We start from the raw sequence: 20,480 nt of genomic DNA, 5'->3' as shown, positions 1-20,480 counted from the left end.
TCTATGCTCGATGAGATCAGCTTGTTAGACCTTGCCATGGAAGAGGGATTCAGCCAGGCACAGGCCTCTCAGTTGGAAGACGAACTGGACTCGGATTCTGGTCTTTCCCTGGACTCCAGCCACAGCCCAGCTTCACCAAGCAGCTCCGAGACATCTTGCTCTTCTGCGGCATCTTCCTCCTCAACATCTGCCACCTTTTCAGAGGAAGGAGCTGTAGGATATAGCACTGACTCTGAAGTTGCCACTGCAGAGACAGAGGAAGGGGCTGTTGGAGGTTTCCAGCCCGGATACAGCAAACTCTGTCGCATGAGTTACCAGGATCCCTCCCAGTTCCACAACCTGCCGCAGCTTGATGGCATCAGCCACAATCACACCTACAATCTGCCGCTTTCCTCTGCATTCTCTGAGCAGCCAGAGCTCCCGCTGACAACTGCGAAGAAAACAGTACGCGACAAGCATAGCTCAAGGCTTCACCCCACTCAGGACTTGATGGATAAGCACTCCAGTCGCGATGAGCGCAGAGCCCGGGCCATGAAAATCCCCTTTTCCAACGAAAAGATCATCAACCTGCCCGTAGAAGAGTTCAACGAGCTTCTGGCCAAGCACCACCTGAACGAAGCCCAACTTGCCCTCATCCGAGATATTCGAAGGCGGGGCAAGAATAAAATGGCGGCCCAAAACTGCCGCAAGCGCAAATTGGACGCCATCATAAACCTGGAGCAAGGCGTCCAAGACCTAAGGCGTGACAAGTCTCGGCTGCTGAAGGAGAAGATGGAGTTCATCCGCTCCATCAGGCAGATGAAGCAGAAAATGCAAAATTTGTACCAGGAGGTGTTCAGTCAGCTCCGAGATGAGGAGGGCCGGCCCTATCCTCCTAGTGAGTATTCGCTGCAGTACAGCACCGACGGCAGCGTGCTCATCATGCCCCGTAGCATGAGTGCTACTGCGGAGCAGAACCGTAAGGCAGAGAAAAAACAGAAGGACAAAAAGAAGTGAAGAGGAAGGGAACACACTGCTCTTTACTCTGTCACTTTGCTAAAAGAGAAAGATTTCTGCAAATGCAAGAGAGGCGTCCTTTTTTCCTTTGAGAAGATGATGGTGAGTAGAGGAACGGCATTTGTTGACTACTCTTCCTGCATTAGTTTCTCCCTTTTCATTCTGTTCCATTTCTTTTCCTGGAAAAAAACTTTGAAACAGAAGTAGTTCTATACATTTGAGTACCACTATGTTGTTTGGATGGGGGAGGGAGACAATAAGCAGAGAGAATGAGGAACGGGAGGAAGGGAATATCAAAGGATATGAAATGAGCTCTTGGAAAGATTTAGCTGCTCTCGATCCTTTTTGCACCAAACCACTGAGGCTGGAGTGTATTTGTTTGAGGAAAGAAAGAAGGCATCAGTACCAATGAAAGTCCATGGGGGTTGTTGGAGAGTACCTTTGATCTGAAGGTTTTTTTAAGGACAGAGATGAGCTCCCGACCCTGGAGACTATTAGTTTTCAAGTGTTAAGTCTTTATGCCGAGAACAGCATGAAGAGTTCATGGGGTGCCATGAGGATCTGTATTCATAAAAGGTTGTACTGGCCTTCTCACGTTGATCAGAATACATCTCAATTGTTCTCATACTGCACTCTAGTTCTGAGGGTTCTCCTTGCAAATTCAAGCGGTCGGTTATGAAACGGCATCCAAGGCCTGAGGCCCAAAAGATATCAGGTCTGACTTTTGCGAGGTGTGTATTTGGCAGTTGTCAGGTTGGCTGCTGCCTGAAGAGGGTTGGAGATGAAGTCCTACAGGAGGAGGAGGTGGATGTTTTAGAGAGGAGCCACACTGCATTGCAAATGTATCAAATTCCTTATAAATTATACATAGCACTGTAATTTGTCTTTTAAAAGGCTTGGCTGTAATGCATTTGCCGTGTCCGTCGCTAGTCCCTTCGCCGCAGGTTTAAATACCAGAGCTGCGTTTAAGGAAAGGCTCTTATTAACTGTTCATAATCTAGTATAAGCAGGTTTTAAGGTTTAGCCACATTACATTACATTACATTTGAGCTTTTTACATAAGTCTACATCCTCTTAGTTAATTTCCAAAAGTTCGTCACAGAGCCTGTAATTTCTGAAGAGCCGTGGAATTTTAGAGATAACGTGTTATCACTAACCAACTAAAGGCTGTTACATATCCAAGCTAGGGTTTTTCCTTGTCGTCTGATGCCCCATTTTGAGCATTAGCTTAAAACAGGCAGAGCTGTCGCGGTGGTAGGGCGACATCCCTTCTAAGAAAAGGTTTTTGCCAATGATAGCCAATGAAAAGCCACTGAAGGCACTTTTTAACTGCTGTGAAGCCGAGTTTTTTTTGGCTTAAGTATTCAAAGTCTTCTTTTTTCTGTTGAACAAAGTGAGCCAAGTTGTTTTGTGAAAGTTTTTGAATGTATGAAATGACAGCGTGCATCGTGGCCACTTTGAGTCGAATGCCTTCATTTCACAGTCTCATTTTCTCCATGAGGTTTTAAAGAACTGGAAGAAAATCTGTTCTTTAAGTAGAAGTGCTATTACTCGTCTGTTCAAGTAATATTTGTCAGTCCACTCGTCACATCATACTTTGTAAACAAATGCAGGCCAGATTTCACACTTGAGTAGACGTTAGGTTAGAGTATTTACAAAACTGAACTTAAGACAGAGTCCAAAAAAAGGTTTTTAAAGTCAAGACGTTATGGTTATAAATGTGTTTTATCAGGCATGAAACTCTGGTCAACATTCACTTCAGTGTAACCCAGTGCAACACCCACTATTTAATAATGATGCTACTACTTGGTGCACTTTTTTGTCTGTCTTGTTATGTAAATATTTCCATGTTTGTTTGTCATGATTACTGAAGGTTCTTCAAATGTCTCCATCACACTTTCACCCTCTGCTCTCAGTTTGAATGTAGTTTTCTGTTTTAAGATATTTGCTGGCAATCAAGTTGTTTTTATCAATTAAAGTGTCTTTATTTTCACCCATGACTCTTGTGTCCTGGTTGTAATCAATGTGGTGCTTTTTACTGAACATTTGGTCACCAGTCAGAACTGTTCTTCTCAAGGACAAACCCCATATCCAGAGAAATTGGTATACCTAGGAAAATACCCAACAACACAACTGTACTTTCCAGAATATAAGTTGTGCTTATTGTAGTAGTTTGGCTGATTCTGCAACTTATCAACAATATACTGCATATCATCAATGGCCACAAAGGGCACCATCAACACTGGTGACAACTGAATGCTACTTACCACACCACTGAACAAAGACGTGACTAAACTAGAAAGACTTCTTTTAAGAACATATAAATACATTTGGCCTATGTTTTTTAAGGCTTTTGTGTAAATGAAAAGTCTTTCCATATTAAAAGTTTATTCTTGGATGCTTGATCAGTAAATAATGCGACACAATAATTTTTTTTCCTCATAATTACACATTTTCTGACTGATGCGATGTGGTCACCATTGTCATTCTTGGACTCACATCTCTGGACTGCAGGCTGGACGTCTAAGCACATATTCTGTCTTCAAAGCCATATTTGTCAAACGTGTGCTGAGTAAAGACTGGTATAGTTTTACTGATTGAACCTTAGAAATTCCTGTGAACTTTCTGAACTGGATGTACAGAAAGCATGGTGCAGCAAAATAACAAAAAATTGGGTTTATTTCCAAAAAACATACAGGCAAGACATAACAGGATAACACTTAAAAGATAAACCAGTGATAACAGGGTTGACTGTGAAGAAGCTTCATAACCATCAAACAACTACTACAGAAAGAGCTAAGATGGGCAGAGGTTTGCCCAAAGCACCAATGAGTAAAGATAAAAAAAAAACAAAAAAAAAAACAATGGCACACTGATGAAATAATATCATCACCTCTTTGATACATCAAGAGCAAGTTGTTACAGCCTGGGAACAGCACTGATTAAAAGAAAGGATGTTGACAATATCTGGACGACTCTTAAAACTTGAATGGACTGGGTATGATACCGTCTTTGCATACAAACCGACAGTTTTGTGGAGAAAATTTGAATCATATACATTTCATTCATGTCCAGATAAAAGAAGAAATGAGTGATGACACATCAAATGACTCCAAGGGTGTCTTGCTTGTTCCTGCTGCTGCCGTACCTTCTCCTTCCCATCACGAAAACCCTGTTCAAAGTACAATGGAATTCTGTTCTTAGTTTTTGTCGTCCTTTTTCTCATCTTCGGATGGATATGAGTGCCAGGTGAGTCTCTCCTCGTAGAAAGATATGACCACCTGCGGACACTTCACGTTTGCCTCTTTGGCCGGCACCAGGTCTGCTTCATCAGAATTTTTCCTTCATTAGAAAATCAGGAAAAAAACAATTACTGGATGATTTTTATTGACTTAATACAGTTAATAACAGTGATGGTGATGCATGGTAAACACAAACCATTTCATCAGGAACATTAGTTCTCCTGTGGAGTCTGTGGCACCGATGATCCTCTCTGGATCTAGACCCCGTGCAAATCCTCTCAGTTTTTCTGCCTGAGGAGCAGAGAACAAAAATACAACTCTGATCCAACCATTACTGCTTCTGGTTGTTTGACGTTGTGCTTTTAAATTTCCTATACTTCATATAATCTTTTTCTTGGTTTTTTACCACTATATGACATTTACACTTGCCGAATCACTGAAGCACATCTAGTGTCCATCTCTGTGTTTAACTGTGAGGACGTTGTTCTTTGTGTTGTCTGTCCATCCTTAAGTTTAAACAATGATAACATCTGTACAGCAAAAAGATCTTGTTTTGTGTCATGTCTATTCTTTTAACTTCATTTACCAGTTAGAGCAGTGTGAAGCGCGCCTCCTCTTGGGGGCGCCAGAGCACTAATAGGGAGGCACAAAACATGAAAGGAATGTTTGGATTTTCATGGGCTGGTTTTTATCCATTTTTGTCATTGATTTCAGAGAAGTAACAGAACTTTTGAAAACTCAACTGATGCATAGAGTACACTGAACATCTCAATTTGTTTGTGTTTATGCAAGCATGTGTGTGCAAATTTAAATCGGTTATATATGTAATCAGTCTATCATTTACCTTCAATTAATCCTCTCAGCTCTAGTGTAAATGATTGTGTGAGTTTTGGGGAAGAGGGCAGTTGTTTTGGGGGGGTTTCTGCTCCTTTGGGGCAGACCCATAATATCAGCATTACTATGCCGTGCTACAGCTATGTTAACATGTCAGTCTTTAAGAAACATTCTAACTTAGTTTAAACCAAACAGTATATCAACACAGTTAACAACAAAGATGCTGGTCTTACTTCGTCTTTTTTCTTCTTTGATTTGCTTTCGTCTCCTTCTGCATCTCCGCCTGCCTTTCTCTTTCCTTCATGTGCTGTTTTCTGGGACTGCAGAAACTCTGCGATCAGATCTGGACAGTCCAGGTTGTCTTCTGGCTCCCATGTGTTGTCTTCACTACAGATGTCAGAACAGTACAAGGAGAAATTAATTAGGAGTCAAGCTTCACCAGGTATACAAAGGAATGCCTATTTTTGGTTAATTAAACACTTTACACAGTAATGGACTCACTCAGAGAAGCCCTTCCACTTCAGGAGGTACTCGACTCTCCCCTTCATCACCCGTCGATTCAGGACCTTCTCCACCACATACTCTTCCTCCTCCTCTTCCTCTTCTGCCACATCATCTGCCTTTTTGTCCTTCTTCTCAGCTGAAGTCATTTTGCTCTCTGACGGGTAACAAAAAGTGAATAATTGAAAAGATAATTATTCTTCTGACCACTACATCAAGGACTGTTAAGACTTGAAAATGAAACTCTGATTGTGCTATAATCCCAGCTGCACTAATAATGTTTCCACATTTGTTTCACAATTGTTTCTCTGTTTTACAGATAGACAGCAGTGAATCCAACCTAGTCCAGCTTCGAATGGATGACAAAGATTTATAGGTGAAATAAATTAATTTTGTTTCTTTGTTGTTTTTACCTGTGACACACACCCCACTGCCCAAGGACAAGAGATACAGAGATATTCATGTTGGAAAAGTGATATAAAAACCATATAAAACCTTCTGTAACAGTGGGGCCATCTTTAGAGGGTTCTGTAGTCTGGCTCATGCTCATCAGGTAGAACTGGGGACCAGCAGGTTCCTGGTCAACGGCAAGATTGTTGCATGGTGGGGACAAGGAGGTAGAGAGGAGAACACAGCATTGGAGCATGGGTTTTACTAACAAAGGTACATGGGCAACAATGTTCCACAGTGCAGATTATGGGCCATTATGGGATTTTCAGATTTGATCTGCTGTTATGTCGGTGTCGATTCTTCACAGGTTCCATCCTCAGATTTAGATTATCCCAAAACTATTATAGTGGTTATAAACAGAAATGTAGACTAAGGGACATTTGACTTTGTATTTAAGTTGCTGGACAAAAGCATTTTCTAAATGCATAAATGTAAATGTTATAACCAAAGAGCATGTGACTCCCCATCAAGTCTCAATAACAGGTAGAACTATAAGCACAGAGGTTGTGCAACTAAATAGTTTATGTATAAATCTAATTACAATCTTATCTTATTATAACATTCAAAAAACACATTTAGTTACCTGAGGGGCTGTACACCTCCAAACCATGAAAACTTTCATCAACCAAATTTACAAATGTACCATAAACCACATTTGACAATACTGTACATCCAAATAAGTATGTGTTAGTGCTGCTGAACGTCACATTTAATAGCCCATCTACAACAATTTAGCAGATTACTTTTAATTATTAAATATAAATATTTAAATAAATATTGTTAGAGATTTCCTGAGTTGCTTTTTTGGATACTTTCTGCATAATGTCCATGTCCAAATTGCGAAAATGTGTGGGTTAGTTTAATATTTTCAGTCCTGGACTGATTATTAAACCAATTAGTAATTAAAACTATAGAGTTCTTTTAAAAATAACATTGTCTATACTGCACAGACAAAAGTTGCCCATGCATCTTTCGACATGTTATAAACTCAAATGATTTGTGGGGCACACAGGTGGGTTGGAGTTTGAGTATAAAAAGGGGGGAGAGATGGGGACATGTACCTGTTGATAATTTTTATAAAACACTATTAGCAGGCGTGTGTTTATGACAGTGGACCTGGTTCCTCCGACAGCAGAGCGCTGGGTTCCAGCACCTGGCAGTGGGCGGTAAACATATGCTGTTCCATGTGGGTACATAGTGACGATAATTATTTATTTGTCTTTTTTAAACATCGACCCGTGCATGTTTTAGGGCCATTTTTCTGCAAACGTTGTTTTGTCTAGCACGACAAAGCGTTGCGGGGACCCAGTTATTGCAGCCCCTATCTCCTCCATATTGCCTCCTCGTTATCAACTGATGTGAACACGGGGATGTATGACGGCTCCAAGCACTCCTATTTACCCCGCGTCGTGTTAAAATTCTGCACAAATTATACATTAAAATCGAACACGCATTACCACGCGTGATAATTCCTTATGCTAACTAAAGTGTTCATTCCATGCATAAGCAAACACAACACGTTTGGAAGGAGGAGAAGGGAACAGAATAGGAGGGGGCGGAGAGGAGAGAAAAATACCCAACTCACCTTACGATGACTTACCCTTAAATTCGACTTGAAGAATTTCAAATATATGTAAATCAACAAAACGATGTACTATACAGTGCTAACGATGATACGGTTTGTGTTGAAAATAAGTCGTTTCCGCCCCAGTGTCTGGAATGGGAGAAGAAAAAAGAAAAGAGTCCGCGTTGTACGCTGCGTACGAAGAGCTTCACAGATTTGCAAAATATGTGGATTCACTCATCAGGCAAATACAGAAGCTGCCATTACGGGCGATTGATGTACAGATCTGTGATGACGAAGTGCAACGCAAAGGTGGACTGGATCAATGGAAAGGCACCACTGTACGAGGGATAAATGACTTGTTTCGAGATTCTAAATCTCCGTAGGAAATTGAGATATTAAAAAAAAAATCCGAATACGCTAGATGAACTATTCCCTCGATATTTATCTGAAGTACTTTATGTTAACTGTAACCTTGTCTTTTATGGTAACACACGTACTATTACAATATTAATCACGTAATTATAATATAAAATGTCCTTATTTTTTTGCATCTTTTTAACTTTTAATAATGAAAGACATTTATTTTGCTAAATTAAGCAGCGCCTATATGGGTACGTATTTCCGGTCCCACAGGAAGTCCCTAAATGGTGTCTTAACAGCGACGCTTGTGACTTGCGAAATGGAGACAGTAGCAGGTCGCAGCAAGAAGCTCCTGTTATTTAACATTTTATTTTCGGTTAAAGAAGTGCTGCCGACTAAAAGAACAAAGATAAGCTTCCATATATCAAAAAAGCTGACGTTCACCCCTTGAAAGTAAGTATTTCTCAGCCACAATTAGCCTTTAGCTAAATTTCTATAAGCTGCAATTTGTGGCTACACACACAAAGTTCTGAAACTATTTATGTTTGTTTTGTGTCTTAATTACAGTTTTTTATGATAAATCTGTGTTTTAGTGTGTGTATTATATAACAAGCTCATAACCTAAAAAAATGTCGACAACCATCAGTACTAGTGAGGTGTTTCTGTGTGTTTTGTATTGTTAATGTATCAGCTTTTATTTTAAAAAGCAACTCTGGCACATTTCATGTAGAGAAAAGATTTAAAGGTATAACCAACCCTGCTTACTTTAAATCTACACTCTTTATTTTTTCATCCACTATCTAATTTTCGAAAAATATACACTCATATACATACATATACATTTCATACCTGCGTGTCTCCTATTAATGTTGTCTAGTACTTTGGGGTTGCAAATGTTAAAGTACAAATAATTGCGTGTCTTTCCGAGGCTTAAACATCATTGTACAATTTCTCTCTTTTCACACACGGCAATGTTCATAAAAAAACCCAACAAGAACAGGTTATGAAATAATCAGTGAACTCAGCACGACGGAGTGATCATATCTTGATCAAACTAGAGTATGACGAGAACCAAAGGAAATCAGCTCAGTCTGGGAGGGAAGTATTGTAACTGGAATGTCTGTTTATTTCCATTAGTGTTCGGTGGACATTGCGTGTCTGTGGTTTTACATTTTGTCTCTTTGCGTCTTTGATGTGTTGTGAAACGATTTTTTGCAGTTTATCGTTTCTCTGTATGGCATGCTATGCTATATCACTTTACCATAAATTGATTATCATTGGCTGTAGATGGTGAACGAATTAGTGTGAAGAGATCACTTTGAACCCTAGTTCCTGTCTAAAAAATATTACATTAGGAATTGTCAAGTTAATCAAACACCAGTCAGTGACACAGAGAACATTTCCTTGACTAGGTATTGAAAATATTAGATTATGGGAGAACTAATCAATTATCCCATAATCTGTGTTTTCTAATACAGTTAAAACAGTTTCTATCTCTGAAGTCATCACCAGAGAGTGAGACAAACTGAGGGGTACAGAGGAAGGTGCAGGGAAACAGATGGAACTCTGTTGAAACATTGACTGGTTGTGGTGTTTTTTTTTTTTTTTAACTGTTGAAATGCGAAAAGTGTGTTTACATATGTGATGTATTTAAATGTCATTTACTGTGGGTGGTCACAGAGAGAAGTGACCAAGAGAATGACTCATGAGGTTCAGTGCTTTCTAACTTCTTCTTTTTTTGTTTTTGTTTTTTTTTAGTCACTCACCCAGTGACACACAAACAGGATCATGACATGAGATTTTGATTCAAATTATTCATTTATGTTTTCTTCTTTTCAGTGCAGCACCTGAAAGGATGAGCAGGAATCACGATGATGTGAGTTGCCTAATGTTTTTTTGTCGTTAATGAATAATTTGTAACTTTTTTTGAATATGAATGGTTCCTTATATTCACACAGATACAGGTATGTTTGTTCTTGTGAAATTTGTTTTGTTTTTTTTACTTCAGGAGTTTGTCGCAGTGCGGGTCCAGGATCCCCGCATTCACAATGAAGGATCGTGGAATTCATTTGTGGATTATAAAATATTCCTACATGTGAGTGTTGAGACAAAACTACAATTTCATGGGTGGTGCTTGTGGATTAGTTGATAAAAGTGTAACTAATGAACAACTTCCAACTATCATGAGTAGCTGATTATGATTATCAGAGATCTTTTTGTGGTATATTTAAATACATTGAATAATTTGAACATTGACAAAATAATATCTAGAATCTTTAATCGTGTTAGTTTTTTTTTTTTAATTACAAATGTATTTATTTTATTGGCCACATAATTTAACAACTAACAGTTCAATTTCTGATTAATTTTTCTTATGAAAATAATTTAATTGTAGCAGTTGTAATAGTTGAACAATCTCAGAAGCATCACTTTGTATGTTTAATGTATGTAATGAATTTTTAATAAATGTTCTGTAAAACGTTAACACGTTACGGTGTAAAACATTACACACATTTAAATCATTGTGTCTGCAGCTGAGGAATTTCTCTTTTGCTGTTATCTTTGCCCAGAGCAGCAGACTGTTGAGCAACGCTGTCAGCAAAAAGGCGTGGTGCTCACACACCATGCACACTGCCTTATGTTGACTCATGGCACCGGCTGATGGCATGTGACTGCACATGATTGTACATTTGATCACTTTATTCTCCTGCTGTAATGACCCGCTGGCTTTTTTCGTCACTTTTCATAATGATGTTTTCTATGGTGTCAGGCTTCACGTTAACACAGTGACAGCAAAGTCTCTTTTTCGTCATGTATTCATGAACTATTTCGATCACTGGTCAATTGTAACAAGAAAAATGTACTCAAGTAATTGTTCCAAAATGTATTAATGAAAACCTGTTATTTATTTTTATGATCATTCAAGTTTAAATATTGCACACTAATGTGTAGATATTGTTTTACTGTAATCTCAAACTTCAGAAAAAAAATGCTCTACACCTGAGCAGATATTTTACTGATACATGTGGACAAATTACTATAAGGACAATAAGGTTAATGTTTGGTCTTTAAATAATAAATAATGACAACAATTTATTGACTGGACATTTAAATAACTTCTTTTAGCTTTTTTTTTACCATGTAGAAGCCGGGAATTGGGCTGAATAAAAAAAAACAACAACAGTCATTTAACCCAATGATATGTTGTTGACTTCAAAAATAAGACTTCAGTACTGGCTCTCAGTATTTTCATAATATTATTAATGTAATGGTTTGGTTTATGTGTTTAAATAACATGGACATCAGACCTCCAGTAATTATCCTGAAATTGATTATGTCCTGCCAGAAGATGACTTGTTACACAACCATTAGTGAACATTGTCACATGTTCCTGGAACCAATGGCATGTGACATCATTTACGTTGTGCGTGAAGCAAATGGCTGTCTGGATGGGGTTTTTGTTGGTGCTTTTGTCATTAAAAAAAACAAGACGCAATTGTTGATTTTAAGTCTAACATTGAAAATATTTTTAAAATAAATAATATATAAAATAATGTTGGTCTGAGCATCAGCTAATTCACTTTGCTGCTTTGTTCAATGCTTTCTTCCAGACAAATAGTAAAGCCTTCACGGCCAAGACCTCCTGTGTTCGTCGACGCTACAGTGAGTTCGTCTGGCTCAAGAAGAAGCTGCAGAAGAACGCTGGTTTGGTGTAAGCAACTGTGATGAGTGTTCTAGGCAGGTAAGATTTTTCCTTTTTTTAAAAAAGAAAAACCTACAGTGAAATATTTTTCTTCTCATCCTTCCAGACCTGTCCCAGACCTTCCAGGAAAGTCATTCTTCTCCTTCACTAATGAGGACTTTCTGGAGAGGAGAAGGAAAGGGCTCCAGGCCTTCTTGGACAAGTTGGTTTTCCAACATCTTCTCTTAGACAAACACTCAAGATTTAATACGGTTTATGTGTCAGAAAAGCGTTGATCAATTCTGGTGCCTTTATCCTGACAGAGTGCTGCACATGACAGTGTGCCTGTCAGACAGCCAGCTCCACCTCTTCCTGCAGACCCAGCTGCCTGTTGGTCACATTGAGGACTGCGTCCGGGGTCACACCCCCTACACTGTGACCGAGGCCATCCTCACTTATGCCTCGTCCAACTGGGGCCTGGCTCAGGCTCAGGCTCAGACTCAGGAGGATGATTCCATGAAGGAGCCAAGTTTGACCATCTCTTATGAGTCCATGGAGAGGTATGGAGGAGGAGGTTTGGGGGGGTGAGCCTGGCTCACTGTGAAGCTGAGCACAGATCTTTGAGATGTGGACAATTGAAGAACTGCTGCTCTCGTTGTAGAAACATTTCTGTAGTTCAATAATTCATAGAGCAATGGTGACATCTATAGACCAAGTTGAGGAACTACAAATACTGCTAAGATTAAGAAAGGGCTTCCTTAGCAACAGTGAAATAAAAGAGTGCTGTGGAAATGAATAATTATTTAAATTAAGACTAATTAATGTCGTTCTGAAAAAAACTCTGCCATATATACAAACCACCATTAAGATCTACCAACTCTATCAAGCTAAGTTTTTAGAAGTACTTATGTTTTTTTTCCTGTCACTGCACAGCCCAGCTCCTCATCAGGCAAGTCTTCAGAGTGAAGGTACTTTGACTTCATGTGAGGGCCGTGACCCTCTAGCAAGTTTACTGGACCCAGTAGAGTTTCAGCACAAGAGGAACTCCTCAGTAAAGGTCTACCAGAGGAACAACCATCTGGAGGCTGTGGTGGAATGCGACACCAGCTCTATAGAGGCCACTTTTTTTCTTGGCGACAGCCCCAGTGAACAGGAGAGTGTTGACCTAGCAGACAGCACCTTGTCCAGGAGTGGTCAAATACAGACACCAGTGGAAGTGCATTCACCCATGGAGGGTGGGCCTGGGCAGGACTTTGGTTTGGAATACGTTAGAGAGGAAAGTATGTGGAGAGGAGAGGGTGGGGAGGCAAATGTCCTGATGACAAAAGAAGAAGAAATTTACATTGAGGTCAGACAGCCAGATAATTCCGATGAGGTTAAAGGTGAGGATTCTGTAGTGATTCTGGATTCTGGCAATGACGATGCAGAAGAACAGGCTGATCAAATACATCCCAGCTCTACAGAGAAGGTTGGTTTCTCCAACAAACCCCTTGTGGAAAACCACCTCACCTGTGAGGCCAACCACACTGATGACACTAAAGTTCCTGATGCTGACATGAGCCACATGGAGGAATTAGATGAGGAACAACACTTTGAAGACCAAGAATGTGACAAAAGTGAAAGCAGTGGGGAGGTGGAAGGCGAAAATGATGGTGCCGTTCTACAGATAAAGCAAAACTGCGCTGAACAAGGACTTGACTCGTTGGGGACCGTGAATGAGAGTGAAGAGGACAAACACTCACTGCCTTCTTCCAATGAGAGCATCATGAAGGTCAGTGATGAAGACAGCTCGTGTGAGGAGACCAAGAAGTCAGTGGGTCCGTCTCCTCAGAACATTTCTCACTGGTCAGAAGTGGAAGCCCCCAACAAAAATATTCTGGACCTTCAGCTCAATGGATGTTTTGTGGAAAATGAAGACATTTCTGGCCAGGATGATGAAGACCTTCAGTACATGTCCTCTACAGACTTCACCTCCACTGAAGCCTGTGGAGACTGTAGTGAAAACAGTGATTTCAGCATCTTGGAAAGCAGCTGCACAAGTGGAAGAACTGAAGGTAAAAGGACAGAGGAACAAACACTGTCAGTGCTGAGTTTGGACACTGCCGAAGAGACGCATGAGGTGGAGGTGTGTTAGACCACACAGCTGGTCTCAAGGTAGCTGCGACCTCACTGGTCCAGAGCATGGACAGTGGAGGTTGTCTTCTGCCTGAGATGGATTCAGGTACATTTGAATTAACCTGGTACTTGCTGGTAGATGTGTTGCATCATAAACCATCAGTGAAGACAGAGAAGATGACTAGAATGATTCTGCTGGTGTTGAAAGAAAAAAACCCTAACTACAGTTTTTGAGTTATGTTCTGAAGAGTTCTGTTCTATAGGGTTCTTTCAGTAGAACATGCTTTAAAATCTGTGAGTGAAGATCACACTAAAAAGTTTCTTCACAACCAGTAGATGACTCTGACTCTTTTTCCAGGGCTTGCAACCATCACCTGCAACCACAGGTCTTCATTTCACTTAAAAAGTCAATAGTTATAACAGAGTACATTGAATATGGATGAATGCTTTTATCTGCTTCCTAGTAGATCAGCAGCACTTTGAACTTAAGGTACAAGTCAGTCACATTGTAGGATTAACTTTGTTTTAACAGATTATTCTATGGTTATAAAAAATAGTTTTTATCATTGGATAAAAGAGGTAAACAGAAACATTTAAGTTAATGTTCATGTTATGTTGTCACTACATATGGAATAAAAACAAGTTTTTAGCTGTAACTTGAGTAAAGTCATGAAATCTCTTTTCAACAACTTTCTTTTAGTTATGTTGGATTTTATTGTTTTGTTTTTTTATATTTGCAGTTTGTACAAGTTTGTTGCAAGTGTTTATATTTCAGTGCAACTGATAGCTCTTTAACCATTTATTCTGTTTATTTGGAGGGAAAAATGTAATTGAAAACTGTACTTCCCAGGCTTCCACTCTCATATTGTATTTAATCACTGAAAAAAACCCATCTCAAAAATGCTCAAACTTGACTCAGGAAAATATTAAGAACTGTGAATTGGGGAGAAATAAAATCATGTGTAAATGTAGTTTTCATCAGTAGTCATTGCCAAAACTGTTTTATGTATTACCCGAATGCACTCTGTTGTTAGTACGCAGTACTCTTGTCTGTGTACACTATTCATTCTCATGTTGCTTCTTTTAAAGGGACTCGCGGTTAACACTTCATCATGCATCACGTATAAATGGACATCTACAAGGTACAAAGGCTTCAGGGTTTTGTGAGCTGTCCTGTAAATTTACCGTTTAGTTTTTCAGTTATACATTTTTCTCATTATACTATTAAGCTACATTTAGAGACATATCCACCAAATCTGAATATTCAGAATGCGTCAACACCCCCCAAAAATAAAATTCTATTTCAAAAGATTTGTCTCTGTTTGTCTTGTAATTTTTAATCCAGAAAAAAAAAAAAAAAAGATTTTTAATAGTGTATTTATAGAATTTTTGGTGAACAATATATAGATCGGTCCATATTTAGTTTCTTGTTTTTGACGATTTTTTGTTTCTAACACATTTTAAAATGACATAACAAAGTATCAAAGTCTTAAGTGTCCAATTTTGCTCTTTTTATTGATTTTTGATAGTTCGTAAGTGACTGATGTAGTGGTCCTTGATTTAGTAATTGCTGGTTTAAATAGTGTCTTGTGGATTGCTGAAAAATGAACAAATATGCTGTTATTGTTTGTTTTGTTTTTTTACTCTACAAGTCTACAAACGTCAAAAGACATAAATGTGTGGTACCGAACTTAGCTTTAGTTACATCGATTTTAAACAGTAGTAAAAGTATATACTATTATTATTTATTATTATAATATTGAGATATAAACCTATTTGAATAAGTAATCACATTATTTATCATTATTTTCATGTTTTAATTTGGTTTTCTTCCACCGAAAAATATTTATTTTATTCATGTTCAACATGGGCGGTTAAGCGTAAGGACATATTTTATGATGAAATCTTGTCAAGTAATGTGGTCGGTTGTTCGGTTTAGCTCCGCCAACAACAAGGTCCGGCCAATAGGTTGTCTGTACGTCACGCCCTCTATTGTCTAAAAAGAGCAATTGCACTCATCAACAAGTTCCCGCCTAAACATTGACGTCAACGTTTCAGCGGGAACCTGTTGATGAGTGCTATTGCCCTCTGTTGTCTGAGAAGAGCAATTGCACTTATCAACAAGTTCCCGTGACGTAAGGGCGTGACGTGCAGACAACCTATTGGCCGGATCTTGTTGTTGGCGGAGCTAAGCCGAACAACTGACCGCATTGCTTGACAAGATTTCATCATAAAATGTGTTCCTACGCTAAACTGTCCATGTGGAAAATGAATGAAATAGATATCTTTCAAAAATCAAATAAAAAAATTAAAATAATGATAAATAATGATACTTATAATGATAATACACGTGTAAAGTGCAGTCAGTTGTGCTCACTAAGCCCAACAGGCGGCGACATTGTGCAGAAAAATAAAATAAATCTAATTTGGTCAACATTTAAAAATACACAAGAGACAACATTTAAACCTACGATTTTTCATTTAGAAGACTAACTCTGTTATCATTAGATCAAGGCACACTACATTAAGTCACTCATAAATTATTAAAAATCAAAGAATTGAGCCAAATGTGACACATCTGATGAATTTTTGATATTTTCTTTTACTGTCGTTTTATTTTTCCACACAACTGGATCCCAAAAAATAAAATCTTTTAGAAACAAGATATCAATCCATCTGTTCAACCAAATGCTAAAAGTATCATATCTATATAAAAAAAACCCAAATAATTAAACTAAACCAAAATATAATATCATCTACACACACATTGCCCACAGGAGCAAAATGGAGGAACAATGCTGGGCCTTCATTACCTGGAAGTTCTTTGTGGACTGCAACAATGCCAATTATTATTATTATTATTATTATTATTATTATTATTATTATTATTATTATTATTATTATATTCTTCAATAAAAATGAATCCCAAAACTCCATTTTAATTTTGTAAAGGTAGCTCTCAGAGGAAAAAAGGTTGGAGACCTCTGCTTTATAATATTTTATGGTGCACAGATTTATCACAAGAACCATGAATTGATAAAATCACAACAATTTAAAAAATAAAGTCAAACACATTTCTCTAAATCTGTGGCTGGATTTAGAGAAATGTGTTTGACTTTATTTTTTAAATTTACACTTATGGAAACTGGTGTCTGGTTTTGTCAGCAGCTGCTGCAGGTTTCTGTATATGGGGAGGAAAGAGAGAAATGAACCATCAGACCAACGTGCATAAATAATTCAGTGTTCATCTCAAGCTGTGCTTATCCGACTGTATTAGGGAATAATTTTCCTAAATACGACATCCACGGCACTGTAATCATGCTTGTGCTGCATGTATTTATCCTCAGTCGTTGCATCGCTCACACTGCTTTACACAGTACTTCTTTGCAGCCAGCAGATGCCATAAACGGCAGGTCAACGACTGAATATACCTCTATGGCAATCTGGACGAGCACCAGGGGGACCATTTGTGTGTATCACGGCCACGGTAATGGGCCATAACGCTGATGATAAGAGAGTAGCTCGGTACCTGTTGGTGCTCAGAGGATGTAAGCAGGGTGCAGGAAGTCCTTGGGGACGATGCCCATGGTGCCGTTCAGCTCGCCCACCCACCAGCCGTAAATGTTGTACTCCTGGATTCATAGAGTAGGAGAAAAAGGTCTATCAGAGAGAGTTGCAAAAACTATTAAAGAAAACAGCATCAGGCGTCAGATTTGACTATTTTATTTGGCTTTTTACTGAGATCCAACTCGACATTAACATGAGCACACAACCACCTCTATTTTAGTATAAAAATAATTTCAGAGCATAAACTCCACTCTAGAGAAGCAAACATCAAATTCAGACGAGTCAACATTCCAGCCTCTAAACAGCAGTGTGCACTTTTCACACACACACCAGGGAGCAGTAACATGAAGGGCTTTCATACAAGACTACAGAAGGAAAACAGTAAACAAGACCTTGGAGACTCACTGTGTCTGATTGAACTGTATTTTTAGAAACATAACTTAAGAGAAACTTAACTGCTGTGTTCAGGTTCATAAGATTTTTATTTTCCTGTTCTGTGATTAAAAACAAATAAACAACATCTCAGTTTCTCATGTGTAAAGTCACAATCAGGTTTATCTGTTTGTTTGTTTGTTTGTTTGTTTGTTTAATCAAACCCCTTAATACATTCTGTTCTCCAAATATACCTTTACACATAACCTAGTGACATTTCCTTATCTAAAGTCAAATAAGGAGAGAAAATATTATACCTTCAACCATTCATTTAAAAACATGCTGTAGTCGACTATATCGATAATTATTTTCTACCTGGTACTCTTGTATAGAAACTTGATCATCTGATCACAACAGCTGTGTTTAGCCAATATTTTGTCAGAGACCCTGGGAGGGCAGAGCAGGAGACCCCAGTCCTGGTGGAGAGGAGGACCTGGACGCTTTCTCCTGGACGTCTTTCTCCTCCTCTCTATCAGATTGAGAATGGCTGCGTGACCATCTACTCTCTGTACTGAGGAGAGGATGGAAACGTTGGACCACATGCAGCACATCTGTGCGAGCAAGTGTAAACAGACATGTGCATAAAGGTTTGGCATCGGTGTCTGCATCACTGCTGTTTCTCTGTCGCTCACATTGTTCCCCGACAAAAGCTCTCTATCAACATTTCATCTCATCATCCAAACTCCACACCTCTAATTGTAGATGGTCCACCCGGGCCTCATCTTCATGACCCAGACTGCTCTGTTCTAGTGTGTTTGGGACCAGTGACAAACACACTAGAACATTCTGTCTGATTGACCATTTAGTGACTGTTTGAGCTCATCATGTGAGGGGAAAGTTTATTCCAAATTGCTTTGTACGCTGCAGAGAGGAAAAGCCCAACCGCAGAATAACCTGGCTCCGGTTCCCGTTGAAAGGACGGGATCAGAGGAGGAGAAGGGGGGACAGACGGACGGGGGAGGCATCAGAGTGAGAGTGAGTGGAACAGTTTTTCCTCTCCCTTGGGGGCGTCGCGGCAGTATTCCACCAACCGTAGTGACAGAGATTTTTATTTATTTCTGTGGCCCATCTGTGCAGTCGGTCTCAAATTCTCCCAGAGAAAGGTCTTTTGGATTATCGGCACCGCCATTTTAATACAACTGCTACATCAGAGAGTGGGTGCCAATGGCAGTGGGAGGCTGTCAGGCGTGCAGAGTCCATCTTCCCCATAGTTGAAATGGGTTCATCCAGAGTACACCTGCTGTAATAGGGACATTCCAAGAGGCATGGAGAGTAAATTATCCAAATGACAAAAACTACCCTAACTCCTCAATGTCCTTACCCTTCTGCTTGTTGTCCTCTTTTTATTCCTCTTTTAAGGTTGAGTTGTTCTACTGTCATCTTGCATCTGGAACTATGAGATGCTAAGTTTAGTACGAGAGGGGGAGACAATGTTTTGTGTGAAATTCATTGAGAACAGAGGACGTAGCGGTGTGAGACCAGCCAAGTGTTTCTGAGCAGCAAACAAAGACAACACTGATCAGTCTGTCAAACTTGCACAGTTTAGTTCAATTCACAAACTCTCTCTATGGCTTCCCCTTAGGTAACTTGCACTCCTCCGCAACAGCTCCATGACCTCTGGGGGGGGGGGTTGCCCTGTACTTTGGAACCACTATTCTATACCATGTGGTTCTATTTCATTACTTGATTCCATTTCTCAGTTTATTCTAATGAAAACATCTTAAACACACCTCATGCAAGTTACTCACTCCCTTCTGCAGCTGTGTTGGCATCACCGTTTATGCTTCTCAGATCATACGCAGGGCCTGTCTTTATTGTCAGGGGGCTTTAACGGGTACAGGCTTATATGAGTTCTATTATGGAAATGCACATGCACCTCTTTGTCACAGCCCAATAAAAAGGTCAGTTCTTGGCTTTTCTGGAGTTAGGGTTAGGGTTATAGAAATATCTTTGTCATGAAAGAAAAACATTGCACGATTTGTGAGTCGGGCTTCAAATTCTGGAAACAATGCTTCGGAGGAAGTTCATACTGTTGTCCTCTGAGTGTGAATATCAGAGGTGACACTTCAGAGCCTCTGTTTGCTGCAGCTTGGATGGAGATCAAATCCTCTGTGTGGAGCAGAGGGAGGAGGAGGTAAACAGCGCCGTGTTGTGGCCACTGCGGCGTGTTGACTCGTTAACCTCCCGGTGACTCCTCCACAGAGGGAGCAGGGGAATGAGTGGCTGTGGGCGGGGCTGGCACTGAGAGCAGGTTGCCATGACAACACCTGCAGTGTACCGGCGTGATCGTTTATTTACCACTCAGGGGGCTGGCTAATGGTGGCACTCTGATGGGCCAATTGCTCATGTTCCCCGACCAGAGGACGGATTGACAGCTAGCCGAGCCTGAAGCGAGAAGACGGTGAGACGTGGTTGGTTGGATGCGCTGAGAGACATCAGGGTGAAGCAGGTGCCACGTCATGCCGCCGCCATTTACCTCAACAAAACAAAGCTTAAATATCTTTCAAAACACAGCCCTGGACAAAACTCATTTTTGGACACTGAAAAACTGAGAGAGTCTGTGTCACTTAAAACTAGAACCGTGTTCCCAGATGAAACACACACACAATCCCAAATGCATACAAAGTAGGGGGAGTGCTAATAAGCCTGACACATGAGGCATCTTTCCTCGGCCACCAGCTGACTGAGGCAGGCCTTGGGCGTGATGGAGCGCAGGAAGTCTCTCATTGCCCTG

General features: G+C 39.8%; 4 protein-coding genes across 8 annotated transcripts in view; 2 read left to right on the top strand and 2 right to left on the bottom strand.

Annotated features, from left to right (window-relative positions):
• Nucleotides 1–2,996, top strand: part of nfe2l1b (nfe2 like bZIP transcription factor 1b) — an 8,658-nt gene extending 5,662 nt beyond the window's left edge. The window contains exon 7 of the mRNA XM_008314443.3: nt 1–2,996. This exon is cut by the window's left edge and continues 37 nt beyond it. Coding sequence (XP_008312665.1) covers nt 1–996 — 996 coding nt within the window. The 3' untranslated portion in view covers nt 997–2,996.
• Nucleotides 2,997–3,657: 661 nt separating this feature from the next.
• cbx1b (chromobox homolog 1b (HP1 beta homolog Drosophila)) lies at nt 3,658–7,959 on the bottom strand. 5 transcript variants are annotated; one of them, XM_008314445.3, is made up of 6 exons: nt 7,624–7,959; nt 6,069–6,150; nt 5,574–5,730; nt 5,306–5,459; nt 4,435–4,529; nt 3,658–4,338 (listed from the first exon to the last, which is right to left on the bottom strand). In XM_008314445.3, exons 2-6 carry the CDS (start codon nt 6,121–6,123, stop codon nt 4,197–4,199), a joined length of 603 nt encoding a protein of 200 aa, XP_008312667.1. In that variant the 5' UTR covers nt 6,124–6,150; nt 7,624–7,959; the 3' UTR covers nt 3,658–4,196. The 5 variants fall into 5 exon arrangements, with proteins under 5 accessions (XP_008312667.1, XP_008312666.1, XP_024913325.1 ...); XM_008314444.3 differs by having other exon boundaries at nt 7,609–7,958; XM_025057557.1 differs by lacking the exon at nt 6,069–6,150 and having other exon boundaries at nt 7,609–7,958.
• A 220-nt stretch (nt 7,960–8,179) lies between these two features.
• Nucleotides 8,180–15,050, top strand: snx11 (sorting nexin 11). The gene is made up of 7 exons (XM_008314446.3): nt 8,180–8,403; nt 9,790–9,826; nt 9,959–10,045; nt 11,562–11,662; nt 11,760–11,855; nt 11,956–12,192; nt 12,566–15,050. The coding sequence occupies exons 2-7, from the start codon at nt 9,806–9,808 to the stop codon at nt 13,764–13,766; spliced, it is 1,743 nt and encodes a 580-aa protein (XP_008312668.1). The 5' UTR covers nt 8,180–8,403; nt 9,790–9,805; the 3' UTR covers nt 13,767–15,050.
• skap1 (src kinase associated phosphoprotein 1) overlaps nt 14,940–20,480 on the bottom strand; it is a 33,704-nt gene continuing 28,163 nt past the window's right edge. The window contains exons 12-13 of the mRNA XM_008314447.3: nt 17,277–17,379; nt 14,940–16,928 (exon numbers count right to left, since the gene is read on the bottom strand). Coding sequence (XP_008312669.1) covers nt 17,287–17,379 — 93 coding nt within the window. The 3' untranslated portion in view covers nt 14,940–16,928; nt 17,277–17,286. The remainder of the gene's footprint in view (nt 16,929–17,276; nt 17,380–20,480) is intronic.

Source organism: Cynoglossus semilaevis, chromosome 8 (assembly GCF_000523025.1).
Source record: "Cynoglossus semilaevis isolate Cse_v1.0 chromosome 8, Cse_v1.0, whole genome shotgun sequence".
NCBI classification, from domain to species: Eukaryota; Metazoa; Chordata; class Actinopteri; order Pleuronectiformes; family Cynoglossidae; genus Cynoglossus; species Cynoglossus semilaevis.
This window is presented reverse-complemented; position numbering and strand designations above follow the sequence as displayed.

Excerpts from the sequence above, each read along its gene's own strand:
- snx11 (XM_008314446.3), top strand. The coding sequence starts at position 9,806 with ATGAGCAGGAATCACGATGAT. Across the intron at positions 9,827-9,958 it reads TGAGCAGGAATCACGATGAT|GAGTTTGTCGCAGTGCGGGT; the intron begins GTGAGTTGCCTA and ends TTTTTACTTCAG. Across the intron at positions 11,663-11,759 it reads CAGAAGAACGCTGGTTTGGT|ACCTGTCCCAGACCTTCCAG; the intron begins GTAAGCAACTGT and ends TCATCCTTCCAG.
- cbx1b (XM_025057556.1), bottom strand. The coding sequence starts at position 6,219 with ATGCTCCAATGCTGTGTTCTCCTCTCTACCTCCTTGTCCCCACCATGC. Across the intron at positions 5,460-5,573 it reads AAGTGGAAGGGCTTCTCTGA|TGAAGACAACACATGGGAGC; the intron begins GTGAGTCCATTA and ends TGACATCTGTAG. Across the intron at positions 4,339-4,434 it reads CTAATGTTCCTGATGAAATG|GAAAAATTCTGATGAAGCAG; the intron begins GTTTGTGTTTAC and ends TTTCTAATGAAG.